A 20018-nucleotide genomic window follows, 5' to 3' on the forward strand; every position below is an offset into this window, starting at 1 on the left:
GCAGCTGTGTTAGTCTGTATCCGCAAAAAGAAAAGGAGGACTTGTGGCACCTTGGAGACTAACAAATTTATTTGAGCATAAGCTTTCGTGAGCTACAGCTCACTTCATCGGATGCATGCAGTAGAAAATACAGTGGGGAGATTTTACATACACAGAAAACATGAAACAATGGGTATTACCATACACACTGTAACGAGACTGCTCAGGTAAGGTGAGCTATTACCGGCAGGGGGGAGGGAGAAAAAGGAAAAAGGAAAAAAAACAAAAAACCAAAAAAAAAAACCTTTTGTAGTGATGATCAAGGTGGGTTCTGGAAATAATCAATAATCCTATACCTCCCTCCCAGCCCTCTCCACGTCTCTCTTCAGGGACCCCTCTCACAAACACCTTTTATGAGAAGAAATAAATCGCCTTCTGCAACTGGGAGCCATAGAATTGGTCCCATCCCAACACAGAGGGAAAGGTTTTTATTCCCACTATTTTCTGATCCAAAAGAAATCCAGCAGGTGGAGACCAATCTAGACTTACGAAACCTCCACAAGTTTATCAAACTGCAATTCTTTAAGATGGTCACACTATCAACCATTATCCCAGCACTGGAACAGGGGGACTGGTTCACAGCCCTCGACCTCCAAGATGCGTATTTTCACATCACTATACACCCTGCTCACAGATGATTCCTCAGATTCATCTGGGGACCCATCGTTACCCATACAGGGTACTACTCTTTGGGCTCTCTACAGCCCCTCGAGTATTCTCCAAAGTCTTTGTGGTTGTGGCAGCCTACCTGTGCACACAAGGCATTCTGATATTCCCATACTTAGACTACTGTCTCCTCAAGGCTCCCTCCAAACCCTAGGCAGTTCACGCCATATGAAAGTTGATGCACCTTTTCTCGAACCTCGGCCTTCAAATAAACATACAAAAATCGACATTTACTGGTACAACGTCTGGAGTTTATTGGGGAACATCTGGATGCGATACAGGCCAGAGCCTGCCTTCCAGCTCACAGATTTCTACAATAGTCAACTTCGTATCCACTGTGAGAACCAGGATGTGCTTCCAACTACTTGACCATATGGCAGCAGCCAGCTTTGTGGTAAAACATGCCAGGTTGCGTTACCCAGAGCTGTGGGCTGAAAGAACCCCGGGTAACTTTTACTCTGTGCGAGGTGGTGTCAGGAAATAAATCAGGGGAGACAGGGCTGTCCGACCGATAAATGGCTGGCACAAACAGGACAACGCGAGTGCTTTCACTTAAAGCTAAACTTTACCTAGTCTCAAGCACTTGCACACATCCGCAACAGGTTAGTAAAACACCCCCAACCCTCGATAATTACCGAAGCTGAGTGTGGCTTTCGAGTGGCATGGCGGCTGCCAGTGGGGAACACAAGATGTATCCAGAGGGAGAGTCCAGTCCTGAAGAGTCCCACTACCTCAAACTTTTCCCCCTTATTATACATTAGTAATAGAATGACATGTCCCTTAAAGAAAACTTGTTAAGCAAGCAGTTCCAATGGGCAAGCAAGAGGCTCCTTCTGATTATTGATTAACGTGGTGTGGGTTTTTCCAGAGTTTGCAGCCTTGAGGCCCCAATAGACATTCCTGGGGCACATCCTGCTCTTCTAAAATGCATGTATCAGCAACTTCAACACAATTCTTATCAGGAAGGACGCGGGTCAAGTTGCCCTTTCTGTGGCACTCAAAACCCCCTCCCCTCCTGCCTTGGTCAAGCTGAGTTTGCTACATGGACACTTTACAGACTGCTGACTTGGCTACTTTTAGCAATAAACCATAGTGGTTTCAGGCACTGTACTGGTTTGCTGACATCTCCCCGTACAGTTGTACATATGCTGTCTGCAGGCGTGACTACACATGGTGTATATACCTCACAGAAACCATCTTCACAAACTCTTATCCATGCCTGTCAAGATCAAGGACTCACTACACTGATGGACACAACCCCAAAACGTCTGTATGGGGTCCCTTTTCTCCAACCAGCACAGTCCCTGATTCTAACAACCAGTGCCTCCCTAAGTGGCTGGGGAGCATGTCTTATGACCCACACAATGCAAGGAATGTAGTCCTCCGCAGAATCCTTCATGCATATCAATCTTGTAGAACTGCGAGCGGTTCACAATGGGTGCCGACATTTCCTACCCCTGATCAGAAATCGGACCATAAAAGTAACGACCAACGATATCACCTGTATGTTCTACATCAACAGACAAGGCGGAACAAGATCCCACTCCCTGTGCTCAGAAGCACTGAAATAGTGGAACTAGTGTATTCAATATGACATCAACATTTCGGCCACATATCTTCCTAGACACCAGAACACCGTGGCAGACTCCCCTAGCAGACGATATCTCAAGACCACGAGTGGGGACTAGAGATAAGAGTCCTTCAGCACATATACAGCCACTGGGAATTTCCCCACATAGATATCTTTTTGCCACAGTAGTGAATGCCAAATGCTCTCACGTCTTCTCACGAGTGGGTCTAGGCCATGGCTCTCTGGGAGATGCTTTCCTTATTATGTGGGATGTCCCACTATTCTACACCTTTTCACTACTTGTTCAAGGTACTTCATATAATACAGGTGGAATGAGCCAGAGTCATCCTCATAGCCCCAACATGGCCACGACAAATTTGGTATCCTTACCTCCTATAAATGACAGTATGTTCTCTGATCACCTTGCAGTTGATTCTGTACCTCCTCTCTCAGGATTGGGCTGGAGGATTCGGCCCACATCTGTCTCCTTCATTTGAAGGCATGGCTCCTTCCTGGTTTTGGGATTCAGAAATGACCTGTTCAGAGACAGCAAAAGAGGTTCTCTTAAATAGTAGACATGACATGACTTGCCATACTTACCTCCAAAAATGGGAAAGATTCAGATCCTGGTGCATATCCAATCATGTCTCAGCAATGAACACCCTGTTACCACTCATTCTAGATTATAGGCCTGACCTTTTAAGATCTAGACTGTCTACAAGCTCCCTTCGTACGTACTTCACTGATCTCCCAGCATTCCAGCCCGAGATAGATGGCTATTCCGTATTCACCCACCCGCTCGTGAAGAGAGTCTTTAAAGGTCTTTTGAACTTTTACCCTCATGTACAGGATTCCAACCTCACCTTGAGCTGTCTCACCAGACCACTGTTTGAGCCCATGGCAATGTGCTCCTACATTATTTCCATGAAAACAGTACTTCTCATAGCATTTCTGCCTGACCAATAGGAGAAATGGGGGCTGTCTTGGCATATCCCCATACACACTTTTTCATAAGGACAGGGTCACATTACGCATGCATTCAAAACACCTACCCAAGGTGCTGTCGTCCTTCCATTTGACCCAACCTGTCCACCTTCCCTGCTTCTTCCCAAAGCCACATACCAACCAACTTGAAGCGACACTACACACCTTGGACGTTAGGTGAGCAGTAGCCTTTTACCTTGATAGAATGAAAATTTCAGATGATTGTCACACTTATTCCTCTCAACTGCCAAACAACTGAAGGGAGTAGCTGTATCCAAACAATGCCTTTTCAAATGGATCTGAGTTCATACACCTTTGTTATCAACTGCACAACCAGCTGCATCCACCTGGAACTTGAGTGTATTCCACTCGCTCTCTCCACCTCGATTGCCTTTCTCAACCATGTGCTGGTCCTTGACATTTGCAAAGCGACCACCTGCAGTTACCCATGCCGCAGTTTCAGATGCCCTTACTGGATGCCACTCTGAAGCCCCAGCCTTCCTTGTAGGAGCACTGGTCTTACAGTTACCTACCGTGGAGCATCCATAGGGATAGTACTCAAAGAAGAAGAGGTTACTCCTCATGTGCCGTACCTAATGTCTTCAAGATGTGTCCCCCTATTGGTGCTACTTGCCCTCCTCCCCTCTGCTTTGGAGCTGAAAGATAAGCTCTGTGATAGAGAAGGCACTGAAGGCAGTTGGGCCAGACAGCGCAATATATTGATTTCTTCCCCTTCCCCCCACCCAGTGCGAGATGGGGAGGAGCACATATCTGGCCCAATGGGCACTGCTACCGAAGATCTCCGATACCCGGTGCAGGAGGCACTGCTGCACCTACAGTGGAGCACCCATAGGGACCCTACTCGAAGAAGTAGTAGCCCTTCTGCTCTGTCCTCCTGCCATGTTTTTGGTTGGGTTTTTTTTTGTTCTCCTTCCTGCTTCCTCACCCCGTCTTATGAGAGTCAGACTATTCTGACAGAAGAACCGAGTATCAGACTGTCACCCTTGCAGCAGTCAAGAGGCTCTGGTTGAGGAAGGCAAGGGAAAAAAGCAACGCTCCTCCCTTCTTGCAGATAAAGAATCTACAAATTTAACATAAACCTACTACCCAGAGGTTTCAGAGTAACAGCCGTGTTAGTCTGTATTTGCAAAAAGAAAAGGAGTACTTGTGGCACCTTAGAGACTAACCAATTTATTTGAGCATGAGTTTTCGTGAGCTACAGCTCACTTCATCGGATCCGATGAAGTGAGCTGTAGCTCACGAAAGCTCATGCTCAAATAAATTGGTTAGTCTCTAAGGTGCCACAAGTACTCCTTTTCTTTTTACCCAGAAGTTATGAACCATGGCACACCCAAGCAAGGTCTAGGGACAGAATCCTGGAAGAAATGTCAGCATGCACATATACCTCCACATCTTGAAGAACATCAGTTACTGCATATGGTGAGTAACCTTCTCTTCTCATCCTTTAAATTTTTTCCCTTGTAAATAAGTTCAATGTCTTCCTCTGCTCCTGGACATAGCTTTTTTGAGTAGCAGGAAATTGGCATGACTTTTGGCAGTTTCCCTGTGCTCCCAAGATTCTGAACAGGAATAATGAAACTGAGTTGCCTAATTTCTTTGGTGCTTCTTGGCAGACTTATGAGCAGCAGAAGAGGTACTGGAACTTTGTCTGCAGATACAGGAAGAATACCACTGCATTGATTCACAGTGGGAAGGTTAACGTTGCAACCATAAAAGCTAGTAGCAATTTAAAATATGGTTAACTTCTTCAGAAATTGACATAGGTCCCCATATTCACTAGGGATATTTTCTTACTTCTCTGTGATGATGGGTAAGAGAATTTTTCAAGGCTTGCCGTGTGTGTGTGTTTGCGCTTGCGCACTGTCACACTACAACTTAATCATTTGCAATATGAGACAAACTTCATATCACATTCACTTTCCTTACATCATACAGTGCAGATACCAAAATAATAAAAGGCTAGACTGCTTTCCTTCTTTTTTTTCTTTTTTTTAATCCAAATATTTTAGGTGTTTCGTTAGTGGTATACTTATCTTTCTCGGAGCCACTGATTAAAGCCCTACGTGATGTGTGATTTGGGAGTTCCCGAATCTTTTAATGCATTTGTGAACTGGGAAAGCTACTTCTGCACCCTCAACAGATTTTGGAAGTGTCAAAAATATCAAGAGAAGGGTAAACACCTTTAAATCCCTCCTGGCCAGAGGAAAAACCCTTTCACCTAACGAGGTTAACCTCGTTGTCACCTGACCAAAATGACCAATGAGGAGACAAGATACTTTCAAAGCTGGAGGGGGGGGAAACAAAGGGTCTCTTGTCTGTGTGATGCTTTTGCTGGGACCAGAGCAGGAATGCAGGTTAGAACTCCTGTAAAGGGCTAATAAGCAATCTAGCTAGATATGTGTTAGATTCTGTTTTGTTTAAATGGCTGATAAAATAAGTTGTGCTGAATGGGATGTATATTCCTGTTTTTGTGTCTTTTTGTAACTTAAGGTTTTGCCTAGAGGGATTCTCTGTTTTTAATCTGATTACTCGGTAAGGTATTTACCATCCTGATTTTACAGAGGTGATTCTTTTACTTTTTTTTAATTAAAATTCTCTTTTTAAGAACCTGATTGCTTTTTCATTGTTCGTAAGATCCAAGGGTTTGGGTCTGTGTTCACCTATGCAGATTGGTGAGGATTTTTATCAAGCCTTCCCCAGGAAAGGGGGTGTAGTGCTTGGGGGAATTTTGTGGGGGAGACATTTCCAAGTGGACACTTCCCCTGTTCTTTGTGTAACACTTTGGTGGTGACAGCGTTTAACCTAAGCTGGTAAGAATAAGCTTAGGGGGTCTTTCATGTAGGTCCCCACATCAGTACCCTAGAGTTCAGAGTGGGGAAGGAACCTTGACAGGAAGCAACGGACTATAGTTTTTTCTTTGCCTTTGACAGATATGATGATCATAAAAATGGGTGAAATTCAAACTAAAACAGAAGAGAAAATACTATTATAAAGATCCCTTTTGCAGGCTACTGTAGTGGATCAGTGTTCCTAATTTCTGCAGAAGCTAATGTAGCAGAGCAGAAGGGCACTCTTAAATTGTAAAATGCATCTTCTCATTTCACCTCTCTCTCTCCAATTTATAGTCTCTTCAACATAGGGACACTCCTGAGGTTGATGCTTTCATAGCCTTCCTTACCTTCCAAATTTCTGTGTTCTCTGGTTAATAAAAGTTCATCTGATGACTGGAAAACTATCAGCCTCCCAGAGGACGAACAAATTCCCAGATTTCCAGCTAGATGATTCAATGACAAAACTTCATAGTGCAGGTTTTGTTTAGGTGTCTGAATATACATGAGATGCTAGCTCAAATAATATTTGTCAGGCAGAGTAGGATTTCCAATACTCTAGTGAAGACGTAGCCTTAATTAAGTACTATGATGGAATGATCAGGGTTCTAAATAAAACGGAATCATTAACCCGTAAGGTTCTTTGAACTCCATATCACTGGTAGTGTATTAAACGATGGATGATGTATAATTTTTAAATTTTAAAAAAGTGCAACTTATATGAAGATGAATCTTCAGCCATGGCATGTTGTGTTCTTGGGAGCAAGTTTAAAAAAAATTGAGAAATCCTCTTGTTTCTCTAAATAATTATTCCAGTTTCTGAATTAAATTACTTTCAGCTGCCATTAGACGTTATAGTATATAGTTGTAAAGTGATGTTAATCATTTAATAGACAGTGCCTTTTCATCCAGAAGGATTCCAGGTGGTTTTCAAATTAGTGTTAGTACACAGGAATAGTGTCACTTGGAAGTACAGACTCCTCTGCTGTAGAATATGGTAACAGTATATAGCAATATTACAAACTAGGTAATATTGTAGGTAAGGACAGGAAGTGAAATGTAATGTCATATCCGTTTGCAACTGTAAGGAGAATTTAGATAATTACCCAAATTAGCATTTGACGAGGATACCGGAGATGAAAACCTATCAGTGCAAAAAATGCTGTTGCATCTTTAATAATCATAAATGAGGATTTCTGTTGTACCTCCAACAGCACAGCACTCCTTAACATTCTTTTATAATGGCTCCATACCTAATCAAAGAGAGCAGTTGTTATCACCATTTCCTGTAGCATATGGGTTTTTCTTGCAGATGCCATGTTCAAGTCCTGATTAGGCTTGACTCTGCTTAGCTCATGAGATCTGTGTAGGTCACCACTCAAGATGATATAGCTACAGTACAACCAGTAAATATGCTTATGTATTCCTAGATAATCAGTGCTGCACTGTATCAGAGCACTTAATTTATTTGTATACCAACCCATTCAGATTACACAATGCAGACTGTTCTGTTGACAACCTTTTATTTGCTGTGAAAGACAAAAGACCCTGTCTCTGAATACACAATGTGAAAACATTATGATTAATCGGAATTGGAACAAAATATTGTAGTTAAGAACTGTACAGTACTTATTGTTAAAAGCGATATTTATCCAGTAAATTTGCTTTGAGAGAATTTTTTTTTTATTTTCTTAGATCCGAGAGACTGGTGAAAGACCTAGTAATGAGGAGATCTTACGGTTCTCTAAACTGTTTGAAGATGAGCTTACACTGGACAATCTTACTAGGCCTCAGCTGGTGGCTCTCTGTAAACTGTTGGAACTTCAGTCAATCGGGACAAATAACTTTCTGCGCTTCCAGCTGATTATGAGGTTGAGGTCCATGAAAGCAGATGACAAAGTAAGTCATTTTAGTCATGCTTTGATTAAAAAAAAAAAAAAAAAAAAGTTTCTGTTCCAATGCTATAATTAAGCTTGGCAGAATTTAATTTTTATATTTATATTTCTGGTGGATATTATCAATTTTATTTTAAAGCTTTTTAAAATTTTTTGTAGAATTAAAATTTCACAGTTGTGGGAAATTATAGGGGAGGAAGACAGTCATTATTTAGTAACATGTTGAGATTCAAAAAGTAATAACTTTTTATAATCTTTAACATAAAATGTCAACATGTCAAAACATATATAGTAAATATCCTTAATCAAACTTTAATAAGTTTTAAGCAGTATATTTCTTTCTTTGCCTATCTGTACATTTTAAAAATGATTATTGATGGAAATACTGGTTTGTGTGTATGGTGAAATCAGTGTTTACCAACATTTACGGATAAAAATCTAATCTTCTCAAGTGTAGCTGAAACCTAGAAACAAAACATTTGTATATATCTGCTTATTTTTGTTTCTTAGCTTTATTAATACTAATTGTATACTTCAGCAAAAACGCTGAAGCCTTAAAATTAGGTGAGCTTCCTCAATTTAGGAAAGAACTGCTGGCCCTTTAAAAATAAGGCAAAAAAGTATAGCATTGGTACTGGAAACATTCGGTTAGTGCGCTAATCTTAATTGAGAGTGGATTTCAGATTTGGTGTGGTCACAGGAAGATGGATTTGATGGTTTCATTGTGTCTTTCGCTAGCCATTTGTGCTCATTTTCCTCACTACACACTTTACCATGACTGGCAGCCTCTCTGTCCAGGAGGGCTAGAACTGAAATGTTTCATGTTAGTTCTGAATATATTAGGTCTGATTACATTGACAAAACTGTTTTGGAGAAGCTTGCATAATGTATGCCTGCACAAACAATATTGTTAATTGAACACTTTTCATAAGTGCCAAAATCCAGTAGCTTTGATTTGTTCTGAAAAGCCACTCGTGTTTGAAGGAAAACTTACTTTTCAATTATGGAAGTTTTGGGAAGGCAAGTCCTGTTTTATGAAGGACTTCTAGAGACAGATAAATATTAGTCAGTGAAAAATACTACAGTTTTCTGATTAATAAATTCATCAATATGGGCAGTACAGCTCTGAATCATCTCCTATAACTACAGCTCATTAACCCACCTCTCCAGTTCTTAAAATCTGCCAAATAGGGATCCATTGAGGTAAGGGGTAAGCATGGATTTGATAGGACTATCCATTTGGAAAGTTCAGCTATATGTAAATTAACACTAGGTTATTTCCTTTACATTCACAATACCATTTTAATCTTTTGATTTCTGTATGTTCCCCCATTAATCTGTGCTTTTATCTACCATTCATGACAATAGGAGTAGCTCCTTAGAATGAAAGAAAAAATATTTTTATAAGTTTAAACGTCATGTCATAGAAATGATTTAAAATATTTACCAAGAAAACCCAAAAACCCATGCAGCTCTGGAACTTTTAAAACAATTAATTCTGCTTGAAATGTGCAACATAAATGTTGTCTAACTCTCTCTTTCCAAATATTGCGGCTCTCTATTTTTTATTATCACAGCAGCCCCTAGTGGTCATTCTAAACATCTATGTGCTTGTTGTTTTCCTGTTAACATTTTTACATGTTCATTACATGTGACGTGTTTATTTTACATCTTGTATAGCTGATTGCGGAGGAAGGAGTTGACAGTCTGACTGTTAAAGAACTGCAGGCAGCATGTAGAGCAAGAGGTATGAGAGCTCTTGGCGTAACAGAAGAACGACTAAAGGAACAACTTAAACAGGTATATGTCCAGTAAGATCACTTCAGTACTTGTTTAATCATAAAATAGTAATACTGTTCTGTGTAGGCATATTATGTAGATGAACAATGTGGGTATTGGCCTTTACTGAACCTGTTACTATTTTCTGAGGTATAAAGTAATATACATTAATCAGACTAAAATTATAGAGCTTTCATAAATTGTGAGTTGGGTCTAATCAGATAGTTCTAAAGTTGATGTACACCTGATCCACCTTTTGTCACTTTTTGATCCCATGTATATCTTTTGTTTAAAAGAACGCAGCTCTGGCATTTATTGTACATAGCGGCTTTCATCTAAAGATCTCAGTTCTGTTGGGAATACATTAGTAACGGTAAAAGGTAGAGTATAAAATACACACACACAAAAGTATAAATTATATTTTATCTAGAGAATAAGTAGTAACTTTCAATTTGCTGTGAAATGCCTATTTTTCTGTGTGATAAAATATAACTGTATAGGTATATCTATTGAATTACAGTGGCTAGAGCTGCACCTGGACCAACAAATCCCCACTTCATTGCTTATTTTATCCAGAGCTATGTATCTTCCGGATACACTTTCACCAGCTGATCAGCTCAAAACAACACTTCAGACACTACCAGAGAGTGTGGTATGTATTACTTTATATAACCAGGACACTATCTTTCAACAAAAACTAGTTTCTCTAAAAACTGGCATTCTCTGTATATATACGTACTAATCACGTTATTAGTGTTAAGTGTTAGCTTTGTATTGGCCCTGGGTAAAAAGTGTAGCCACTGTGATGTACTTAAATGAAAAATGTATTCGTTTGCTTAGCTGGATGACTGGCTGACCAAAACCAGCTACAGCATTTGAAAATTTTGTATGCACTACTGCAGGTCAGAGTGACTAGGCAGCAGTTGGAAGACTTTTATTATGCATAGTCATGGGGAAAGCCTAACTGTCCTTAACAGGAGGCTCTGAGCCACCTTGAAAGCACACACAGAAAGTTGGCATGTACTGAAGGGCTGACCAAAGAATGATCCTCAAGTCAAAATGTGTCCTGCTGCACACTCATTTTTAATCCACAGGCATAACAGGCAAAAAACCATAGGTCTAAGCTTGCAGTACTACGTCTCAGTATGAGGTAAAGAACATAGTGAGCAAGACAAAGATCTTAAGGTCTGTAGCTTTTGCAGGCTCCACTGCCATGTTAAAGATGGGTACAGTGAGGGTGGCTGCAGTCTGAGTTATGCAGATTGTGACCCCCTGACTCCTGCAAGCTCCTGTGCAACGCACAGTTGGGCAAAGTATAAATTTCTCTATCTGCAAATTCAAGTTTCTCTGCTGGTCTCCAGTTGAAAATAAATAAGAGGCAGCCTGGCTGTCTATTCTTTCTTCTTCCATTTAAGAGCAACATATTGGGTGAGCCTAACTGAAATATATCTCTGATGTCCAAAATCCTGGAGTAAGCAGGAGAAACTAAAATTTGCCTGCTCTACTGCTTTGTAGAGGGAGAGAGAGTCTGTCCAACTCTTCATTAGTGAAGCATTTTAAGAGCATGCTGTATCTGAAGTCTTGCATTAGAAATTAGTCATGGGAGATCAGCATGATTCTCAAAACACACTAATTCCTCTTTGGAATCATCATTACTTGGCTCAGTTATAATTAAGCTTTCTGACAAGTATCTTGGGAGTAACTTTTTTCTCACAGATTTCTTGAGACACAACGTTTTAATCTTCTCCAGATTTGGAGAATAATCTTATCCCAAATCCCTGAAGGTTGCGTTTGGTTTCATTTTAATTATCTTGCCAATATTTTCTCTTGCTCCCTACTCATGGTGACAATTTGTTCCATAAACAAGACCTTAAAAGTCCCCAGGCTTTGAGATAGATATTTAGTAAAGTCTGATCTACACTACCAAGTTATGTTGACCAGAGTCTTGTTATGAATTTAGTTTTGCATGTATCCACACCTGAATTTGTTTCCCATAGGCACCCCATTACATTGACACAATAATATCACCTCCCCAAATAAAACAGGGCCAAAGTCAACCTACTTTATCACTATAGTGCTAGTGTAGACCTGTGTAAACCTTAACAATCCTTCATCAGCTGTCCTACAGTGCCCCTGTCCCCATTATTGTAGCTGCTCCAGTCACAATTTTGAATTCAGTTGTCTGGGGGGGTCACAGATATTGGAAGCCTGATCTGTCTCATCCGGTCTCTTTCAGTAGAAGGTTCTCATTTGAAAGTACAGGCAGTCCTCGACTTTACGATGTTCGCCTTAAGACGAACAGCACTTACGACCTTTCTGAATTGACACCCTGATTCAACTTACGACTGTTGGTTTCGACTTTATGGTGCTCGGTCCCGTAATGGAGTGGATTGCGGTTCCGAGTTACAACGTTTCAACTTAGGACTCAATTTTCAGGAACCATTTGTGTCATAAGTCCGAGGACTGGCTGTAATGTTAAAGCCATTTCATTTTCAGGGTATGCTGACAGTGGTAGCTATCATTCTGTCAGTTGACCATTACATCTTTAAGGCAGCCACACAGAACCTATTACGTATCTTTCCAAACACAATTACCTAAACACCACATAGTTCTTGTACTGATTCACATTCATCTACCTCTTTTCCCTGATTGATTGGGTTAATTTTATAAAAATTAAGCTATTCAAGGTTTTAAGTCAACTAGTAAAGACTGATACAGTATTTATTAAAGACTACATATTTATTTTTAACAGACTTGTAGGTGCTGTTTCAAAGATGTGATTATAGAAATATTTGTTCAGTTACAGCTTTTACTACATTGTTCCCACTGTGTTAGCAATGCTAGTCTTAACCATCTGTCAGGTTTCAGAGTAACAGCCGTGTTAGTCTGTATTCGCAAAAAGAAAAGGAGTACTTGTGGCACCGTAGAGACTAACCAATTTATTTGAGCATGAGCTTTCGTGAGCTACATCCGATGAAGTGAGCTGTAGCTCACGAAAGCTCATGCTCAAATAAATTGGTTAGTCTCTAAGGTGCCACAAGTACTCCTTTTCTTTTAACCATCTGTGTGTCTCACAACCATCTTTGTGTTGCTTCTGCACTGTCCCCTATTCATGGAACTGCCTGTCTTTAAATCCCTTTTAAAAGACTCCTTTCTTCACAGCTACAGACTAGGGACCGAATGGCTAGGCAGCAGTTCTGCGGAAAAGGACCTAGAGGTGACAGTGGACGAGAAGCTGGATATGAGTCAGCAGTGTGCCCTTGTTGCCAAGAAGGCCAATGGCATTTTGGGATGTATAAGTAGGGGCATAGCGAGCAGATCGAGGGACGTGATCGTCCCCCTCTATTCGACATTGGTGAGGCCTCATCTGGAGTACTGTGTCCAGTTTTGGGCCCCACACTACAAGAAGGATGTGGATAAATTGGAAAGAGTCCAGCGAAGGGCAACAAAAATGATTAGGGGTCTGGAACACATGACTTATGAGGAGAGGCTGAGGGAACTGGGATTGTTTAGTCTGCGGAAGAGAAGAATGAGGGGGGATTTGATAGCTGCTTTCAACTACCTGAGAGGTGGTTCCAGAGAGGATGGTTCTAGACTATTCTCAGTGGTGGAAGAGGACAGGACAAGGAGTAACGGTCTCAAGTTGCAGTGGGGGAGGTTTAGGTTGGATATTAGGAAAAACTTTTTCACTAGGAGGGTGGGGAAACACTGGAATGCGTTGCCTAGGGAGGTGGTGGAATCTCCTTCCTTAGAAGTTTTTAAGGTCAGGCTTGACAAAGCCCGGGCTGGGATGATTTAATTGGGGATGGATCCTGCTTTTGAGCAGGGGGTTGGACTAGATGACCTCCTGAGGTCCCTTCCAACCCTGATATTCTATGATTCCATGATACCACAAGAAATAGGCAAAATTTCAGGACAGCTGGGGGGAGGGGGGGCAGACCAGTGTAGTTAATAGTCAAAATTAGCTTTTATTTATACTCCTATTGTATGTATTTATCTTCCTCACCCTTCTGATGTTGCTTTTGACTTAGATTGTAAGCTCTTCAGTGTAGGGACTGCATCTTCCCATGTGTATGGTCTACCATGTTGGGGGAGGTTACTGAGGTAAAAGTTAATCTAAAAATATGCTCTGCCAAACATGTCTTTTCTGAAGGAATGGGTTTTCAAAACTTCTTTACAATTTTGTCCTGAGAAAGATTCATATAGGGGACAGGAGAAAGGAATGACTTGCACAGCTGCTTAGTGATTTGAGAGAATGAAAAACTTTAACAATATCAAAGTAGAAAGGCTCTGTAGGTTTCTCAAAATAAACAGAATTCTCTCTGTGGACTGCACTAGTAGTATAATTTTTATTTGTTTGGCAGTGTGTTCACTGAAGTGTTAAGACCTCTGAATTCAAAATGTAGCAGTTTGTTCATATGTCATCCTTCCAATCTGTTTAGGCCAAAGAGGCTCAAGTCAAAGCAGCAGAAGTTGAGGGTGAAAAAGTAGATAATAAAGCTAAGCTGGAAGCAACCCTTCAGGAAGAAGAAGCCATTAGAAAAGAAAATCAAGAAAAAGAGATGGAAAGAATGTCTGAAGCTGCTGAGAAAGCCAAAGAAATCCTTCAGGTTGCAGCAAGGGTAAGTGCAACTTCCAGCTGTTGAGAATTAAGTGCATCAGTAGCATGAACACTTAGCCCATTGTGGACTCCATTGTGTTTCTTTTGGAATTTATAGTGCCTCTATTCTGGGTTTTGTCTGTAATCAAAAAGACTTCAAAATCCACATTTGGAAGATGTGGGGCATCTTAAAACATAGGAGGCAGAGGAAAAAGAAATATAGAGAACAATCCTGCAATTCAGGGGATTGACTAGATGACCTAAAATGTCATTTCCATCTGTTACGTTTGATTCTGTTACTCAAGGCAACAGGAGATATTTTTGTTTCTTTAAACAGTTTCCAAATTTTTCTAACCTAAAATATTCTTTTCAGTTGGATTTGCTAATATTTAACATTAAAAAAAGTGAATATACTTGCTATAACAGTGTTTGGCTTACTTGTCTATGGAAACTGAATGTTATTGTTGAATCAAGCCGTATCTTAAAAGGCATATTTTTATTAATATTTTCATGAAATGGGCTTACACATTGTAATTGAAATTAGTCAATCTGTAACTGGCAGAGATGTTCAGACTGCTTTTGTAGAGTCATGGAACCTGTATCTAATTAAGGAGATGATTCTGAAAACAAAGAAACATGATGCTGTTCTGTATTAATGAATGTCTTTTTGAATGTGGTTTTGAAATTCAGAAAGAGATGGAGTCTGCAGTGGATCTTGAAGCAGCTGCTGCACATGTAAAGAAAAGCCAGATAGCTGTGGATACTGAACATGAACTGGCTAGTGTGGATTTGACACTGCATTCAGAGACCTTGAAAGATACAGCACCAGTGTTAGAAGGCATTAAGGTAAATTTTGGAATCAAAGACCGGTTTTAAAACCATGTTTGAAAAGTGTAAGCTGATCCAGTATAAAAATATCACTGTATTTAGAGGCAACTGAATTTCCTCAACACAGTTCAGTGAGTTTGAGGAAAATCTTAGCAGACTTGCTTATTTTAGCTATCTTACCTCCTGAAGAGAAATCTGTCTAGACCCAAACCCTTAGATTGCCTGCATACAAGGCCTAGGACAAAGAGAACTGCTAAGCCTGTCCACAATCTTAAAATGTTTCCATTTTGTGCAGCTGATATTCCTAGTTCTGAGGTTGTTTGCTGTGGCTTTAGAAGTTTTAGACCACTGCACTTCCATTTTTACTGTTTATTGTTTATATAATACCATTGGACAGGAGTATATGTATAGCAGTTTGCAAAACAAGATAAAAATGGGTTTCTTTCCTGAAGAGCATAGTCAGAAGATGGAAGAATTACTAACTTCTAGAATTAGGATGATGGTTTAGGAGACTTCTTTGTTACAGTGATGTATGTATAGCTTCAGGAACTCAATTTTGTTTTTTTCTGTATGTAGACTGGGTAACTGAGAGCAAGAATATGGCCCCTTGTCTCTATCATGGTGTAATTCCTAGTGTTCTAATATTTTGTATTGGAATCTTTTACATGTACAACAAACTCATTAATACAGGAATCAGCTGTGAACTAAGTTTTGACCCAGTCGGGTTTCCTTACAGGCTGCAGGAAGAATAGAGCACTTTAAAATGTTACTAGCTTTACACAGCTGCCAAACAGTATCTTAAGCTAAAAGGAAGAATGCCGGGATCATTATAAACTCACTTCTTTCAGTGGGGCAAGCAGCTTCTGTTGGCAGGATTCAGTGCGATTATTGAACTTACCACCTTTCATTTAGGTGTCGGTCTAGTGATTTAGGGAGCTTGTCCAAATCAACTCTATTGAAATTCACCCAAGGCCAGAGGCTTATTTGAATTTGCCAGAATCTTTTTGAAGTGTCCCTCTCTCCACTCTTAAATCTTGTTCTCTAGCTTGGCTTCTTTTAAATTGCTACTTTGGACTCCATTTGTGGATCCCTTAAGTTTTAAAAATGTCCCTGGGGAACTGAATGTTTTTTTTTTTTTTGTTCCCAGCATTGTTTGACCATACTCGGTATTTTCCTATTTTTATAAGCTTTTCCTTTTTACTTTAACAGCTCAGTTTTCTAAAGAGATGAGTCTCATCATTGCATCCCTTGGCGAAGAATCAGTTGTAGCAAAACCTTTTACCTTGAGTAGCTGTGCACTTCTGATACTACTTGTGATCAGGTTTCAGAATAGCAGCCGTGTTAGTCTGTATCCGCAAAAAGAAAAGGAGTACTTGTGGCACCTTGATGCATCCAATGAAGTGAGCTGTAGCTCACGAAAGCTTATGCTCAAATAGATTTGTTAGTCTCTAAGATGTCACAAGTACTCCTTTTCTTTTTACTTGTGATCAGTTCACCTGGATGTGGCAAAGGAATTGTCAAGATGAAGGGAAAACATTCTCAGGGTGTCCATTTTATTGTTTAGCTACTTAACACAAGATTTGAATAGCTAAATTATAGTGTTATAAAATGACGGGTGTGGGGGTTAGATGATGGTTGGTTCACTGTCCCCCAACATGCACAGGCCATAAGCCTAGGCATAAGTGCTTTGCTGGATCTTGGGCCTAATATACATATATTATGTTAAGAGAAGAATTTTACAAGCTTCTGAAAATCCATACTGTTTCGTGGAGGGAACTGAATTCATAAAGAGGAAAATGGAACCTTCTCAATCATGAATAACAATGCTGTATTTTGTTTATTACATTATTATAATCTGAAAATATTGGAAATATACTACCGAGTGGTTTTTGTGGACCCCATCAATGGCACCTGTACTGTGATCTTGAAAACTGACCTGCTAGGACACTGATTCATGCACAGTAGACTAACCTCACTATCATACAACAAAATGGTGAACTCGGCGCTCTCATTTCAGAGAACTCTCTAAAAAGATAACTGTTACAACCCCAAAAACCTAGAATATAATTATAATTTTTTTAAAGGAGTTGTAGGGGGAAAGTTATGAATTGATCAATACACACACAAACAACTAGTTTATCCGTTTTTTTTTATCTTGTTCAGTGGTTGTCAGATTTGCCCTGTGGAAAATCTTGTTTGAAAATGTGACTGTGCTCTTGGCTTCAGGCATTTTGTCACAATTAAGGAAACTTTTCTATAAACTCTTTTCCTAAAAGCAATACAAATGTCACTTTCTAGACTATATATTCTCTATAGTTTGTACTCTTCCTCCTCCCACCGCCAATACTTGTTGTTTTGAGGAATTCTTCATGAGCAGTTCTCTGAATAGTGTTCTACATTTTCTAGCTTGTCTGATGTTTAACATTTTGAGAAATAAATTATTCACAGTAGTAGTTTTTGTGCATGTTTGTGTGCCTTTTCTAATTCAGTTTAGACTAGCATAGAGCATCTGCTTCATATATTAGTTTGAATGAACACTAACTTAATGCAACAACTTACATTACTAGTTACTATTCTCTTACATGCTGCAAAGTTTGAAAAGTGGCAGTGGTACCTATGTATTAAGGTTAGGAACATGTTTTACATTTCTAATGTTAGAAATTGAATTATTTAGCTGATTAAGGATCTATTAATGCTTTGTGTTTTGCTGTAGAAAATCAAATATTTTATGATGCTCAGTTTGGGTTTTCTACTATTTGTGGAAGTGTTTTCTGGAGTAAAATAACGTATATGGGCTTTTCCCACTTAGTCACGCACCTTAAATTTAACTTCTAGTTGAATTTCTCTTAGTTTTTTTGGTTAATTATTGTAAAATTTACTGTTGTTCAGGAGATGTGATGATCAGATTTCTCTGGACACCAGTGCTCCTACAGATCAACATCACTGCTAACTTTTTAAATGAATATTTTAAATTGCCTTTTTAGGTAATCATCACTGCCTTAGTTAAATGAAAATAAGTAAGGTTGTATTAATAGCAGGATAACTCCAACAAAGAAATTATATAGTCACTTTTTTTGTGGGGCAAAAACTTACTGTTTTAGACGAGTAATGAGTAATTTTAGATACTTTCTGAAACAACTTTCTTTTAAACTGATTGCTTTAACCCATTAAATAGAAGATGCATGGATGAGTTTGTGCTAATTGACTGTCATTTTGTCTTAGCTCTGAGACTTTTCTTTATTATTATGTTATAAATTTTAGAAACTACATTGAAAATGTGTAGGGAGATTGATGCTACCTGTAAATTAAGAGGTTTCAGAGTAGCAGCTGTGTTAGTCTGTATCTGCAAAAAGAAAAGGAGGACTTGTGGCACCTTAGAGACTAACAAATTTATTTGAGCATAAGCTTTCGTGAGCTGCAGCTCACCTCATTGGATGCCTTCATCCGATGAAGTGAGCTGTAGCTCACGAAAGCTTATGCTCAAATAAATTTGTTAGTCTCTAAGGAGCCACAAGTTCTCCTTTTCTTTTTGTAAATTAAGAGAATGCCAGAACCTCAGTTTTGACACGAAGAAGGTTCTCACTGTTTGTGAGCTGATCTCTGGTTATTTGATGTGTGAGTGAGTGAGAGAAAGACGCTCTTTGATATGATTCATGCAGTAAATGAGATATAAAATCAGGTACACAAGCATTGAAAACCCAGTACTGGTTGGTGTCTAAACAATCATAGAATATGAGGACCTCAGGAAGTCATCTAGTCCAACCCCCTGCTCAAAGCAGGACCAATCCCCAATTTTTGCCCCAGATCCCTAAATGTCCCCCTCAAGGATTGAACTCACAACCCTGGGTTTAGCAGGCCAATGCTCAAACCACTGAGCTATCCCTCCCCCCCCAAGTTAGGTGTATGTAGAACTCAGGTCTGCAACTATTACTTATCCTTCCTTACTCTTAGAATCATAGAATATCAGGGTTGGAAGGGACCTCAGGAGGTCATCTAGTCCAACCCGCTGCTCAAAGCAGGACCAATCCCCAATTTTTGCCCCAGATCCCTAAATGTCCCCCTCAAGGATTGAACTCACAAACCTGGGTTTAGCAGGCCAATGCTCAAAGCACTGAGCTGTCCCTCCCCGCAATGTGAATGTACAATGTGAATGTACACTGGTATACTTGATTTGTGGAATACTGAAAGTTCTTTCAAAATCTTGTGCAAACATGACTTTTCCAAAATAAACACACACAGTTAATAAAGAAGCATATTTCACTGTCAGAAATGGAATAAGGTGTTAAATGGACTAGCAAAAGAGACTTTGATATATTAATGGTTGATGGCTTGCCTACCCCCCCCACACACTCTTTAAGTACCACTTGTTAAGTTGGGAATTGCAGCTATGGTGATCTGACAAAAAAGCAAAGCTTCTAGCCTGATTTTCTTGCAGATTTTTTCAGGAGAAAATGTTGATTCCTCATGCTACTGCTCAGCAAGTACATTCACCAAGAAGGGTCAGAGCTATCATTTAATTATTGGGAGAGTACATTATGATCTGTGCTCAGTGTTCATTTATCAGTGAACTGGGAAAGGATAGGTGATGAAGTGAACAGGCACTTTCCCATGAAGCAATTGGGTGAAATGCTTTTCTCATAAGATGGGCAATTAGAGCTAAATGTCACAAATAATTATAGCACTTTACAGTCTGTGCTACTTTTGTAGGCTAAAATGGTATTTATACAATTTTTTTCTAATGGATTAATGCAAATGTGTTTGCTTATGTCTTTGTCTTTATTTTAATTTCCTGGCTTCAGCTAAAGAGA

General features: G+C 39.7%; 1 protein-coding gene across 2 annotated transcripts in view; it reads left to right on the top strand.

Annotated features, from left to right (window-relative positions):
- Positions 1–20018, top strand: part of LETM1 (leucine zipper and EF-hand containing transmembrane protein 1) — a 70220-nt gene that overhangs the window by 37810 nt on the left and 12392 nt on the right. For both annotated transcript variants that reach the window (XM_084626786.1, XM_084626787.1), the window contains exons 6-10: positions 7804–8007; positions 9684–9803; positions 10303–10434; positions 14225–14404; positions 15073–15228. In XM_084626786.1, the coding sequence (XP_084482912.1) occupies positions 7804–8007; positions 9684–9803; positions 10303–10434; positions 14225–14404; positions 15073–15228 (792 nt within the window). The remainder of the gene's footprint in view (positions 1–7803; positions 8008–9683; positions 9804–10302; positions 10435–14224; positions 14405–15072; positions 15229–20018) is intronic.

The sequence above is a fragment of the Lepidochelys olivacea genome (genome assembly GCF_965140295.1).
Source record: "Lepidochelys olivacea isolate rLepOli2 genome assembly, chromosome: 4".
Classification (NCBI taxonomy): Eukaryota; Metazoa; Chordata; order Testudines; family Cheloniidae; genus Lepidochelys; species Lepidochelys olivacea.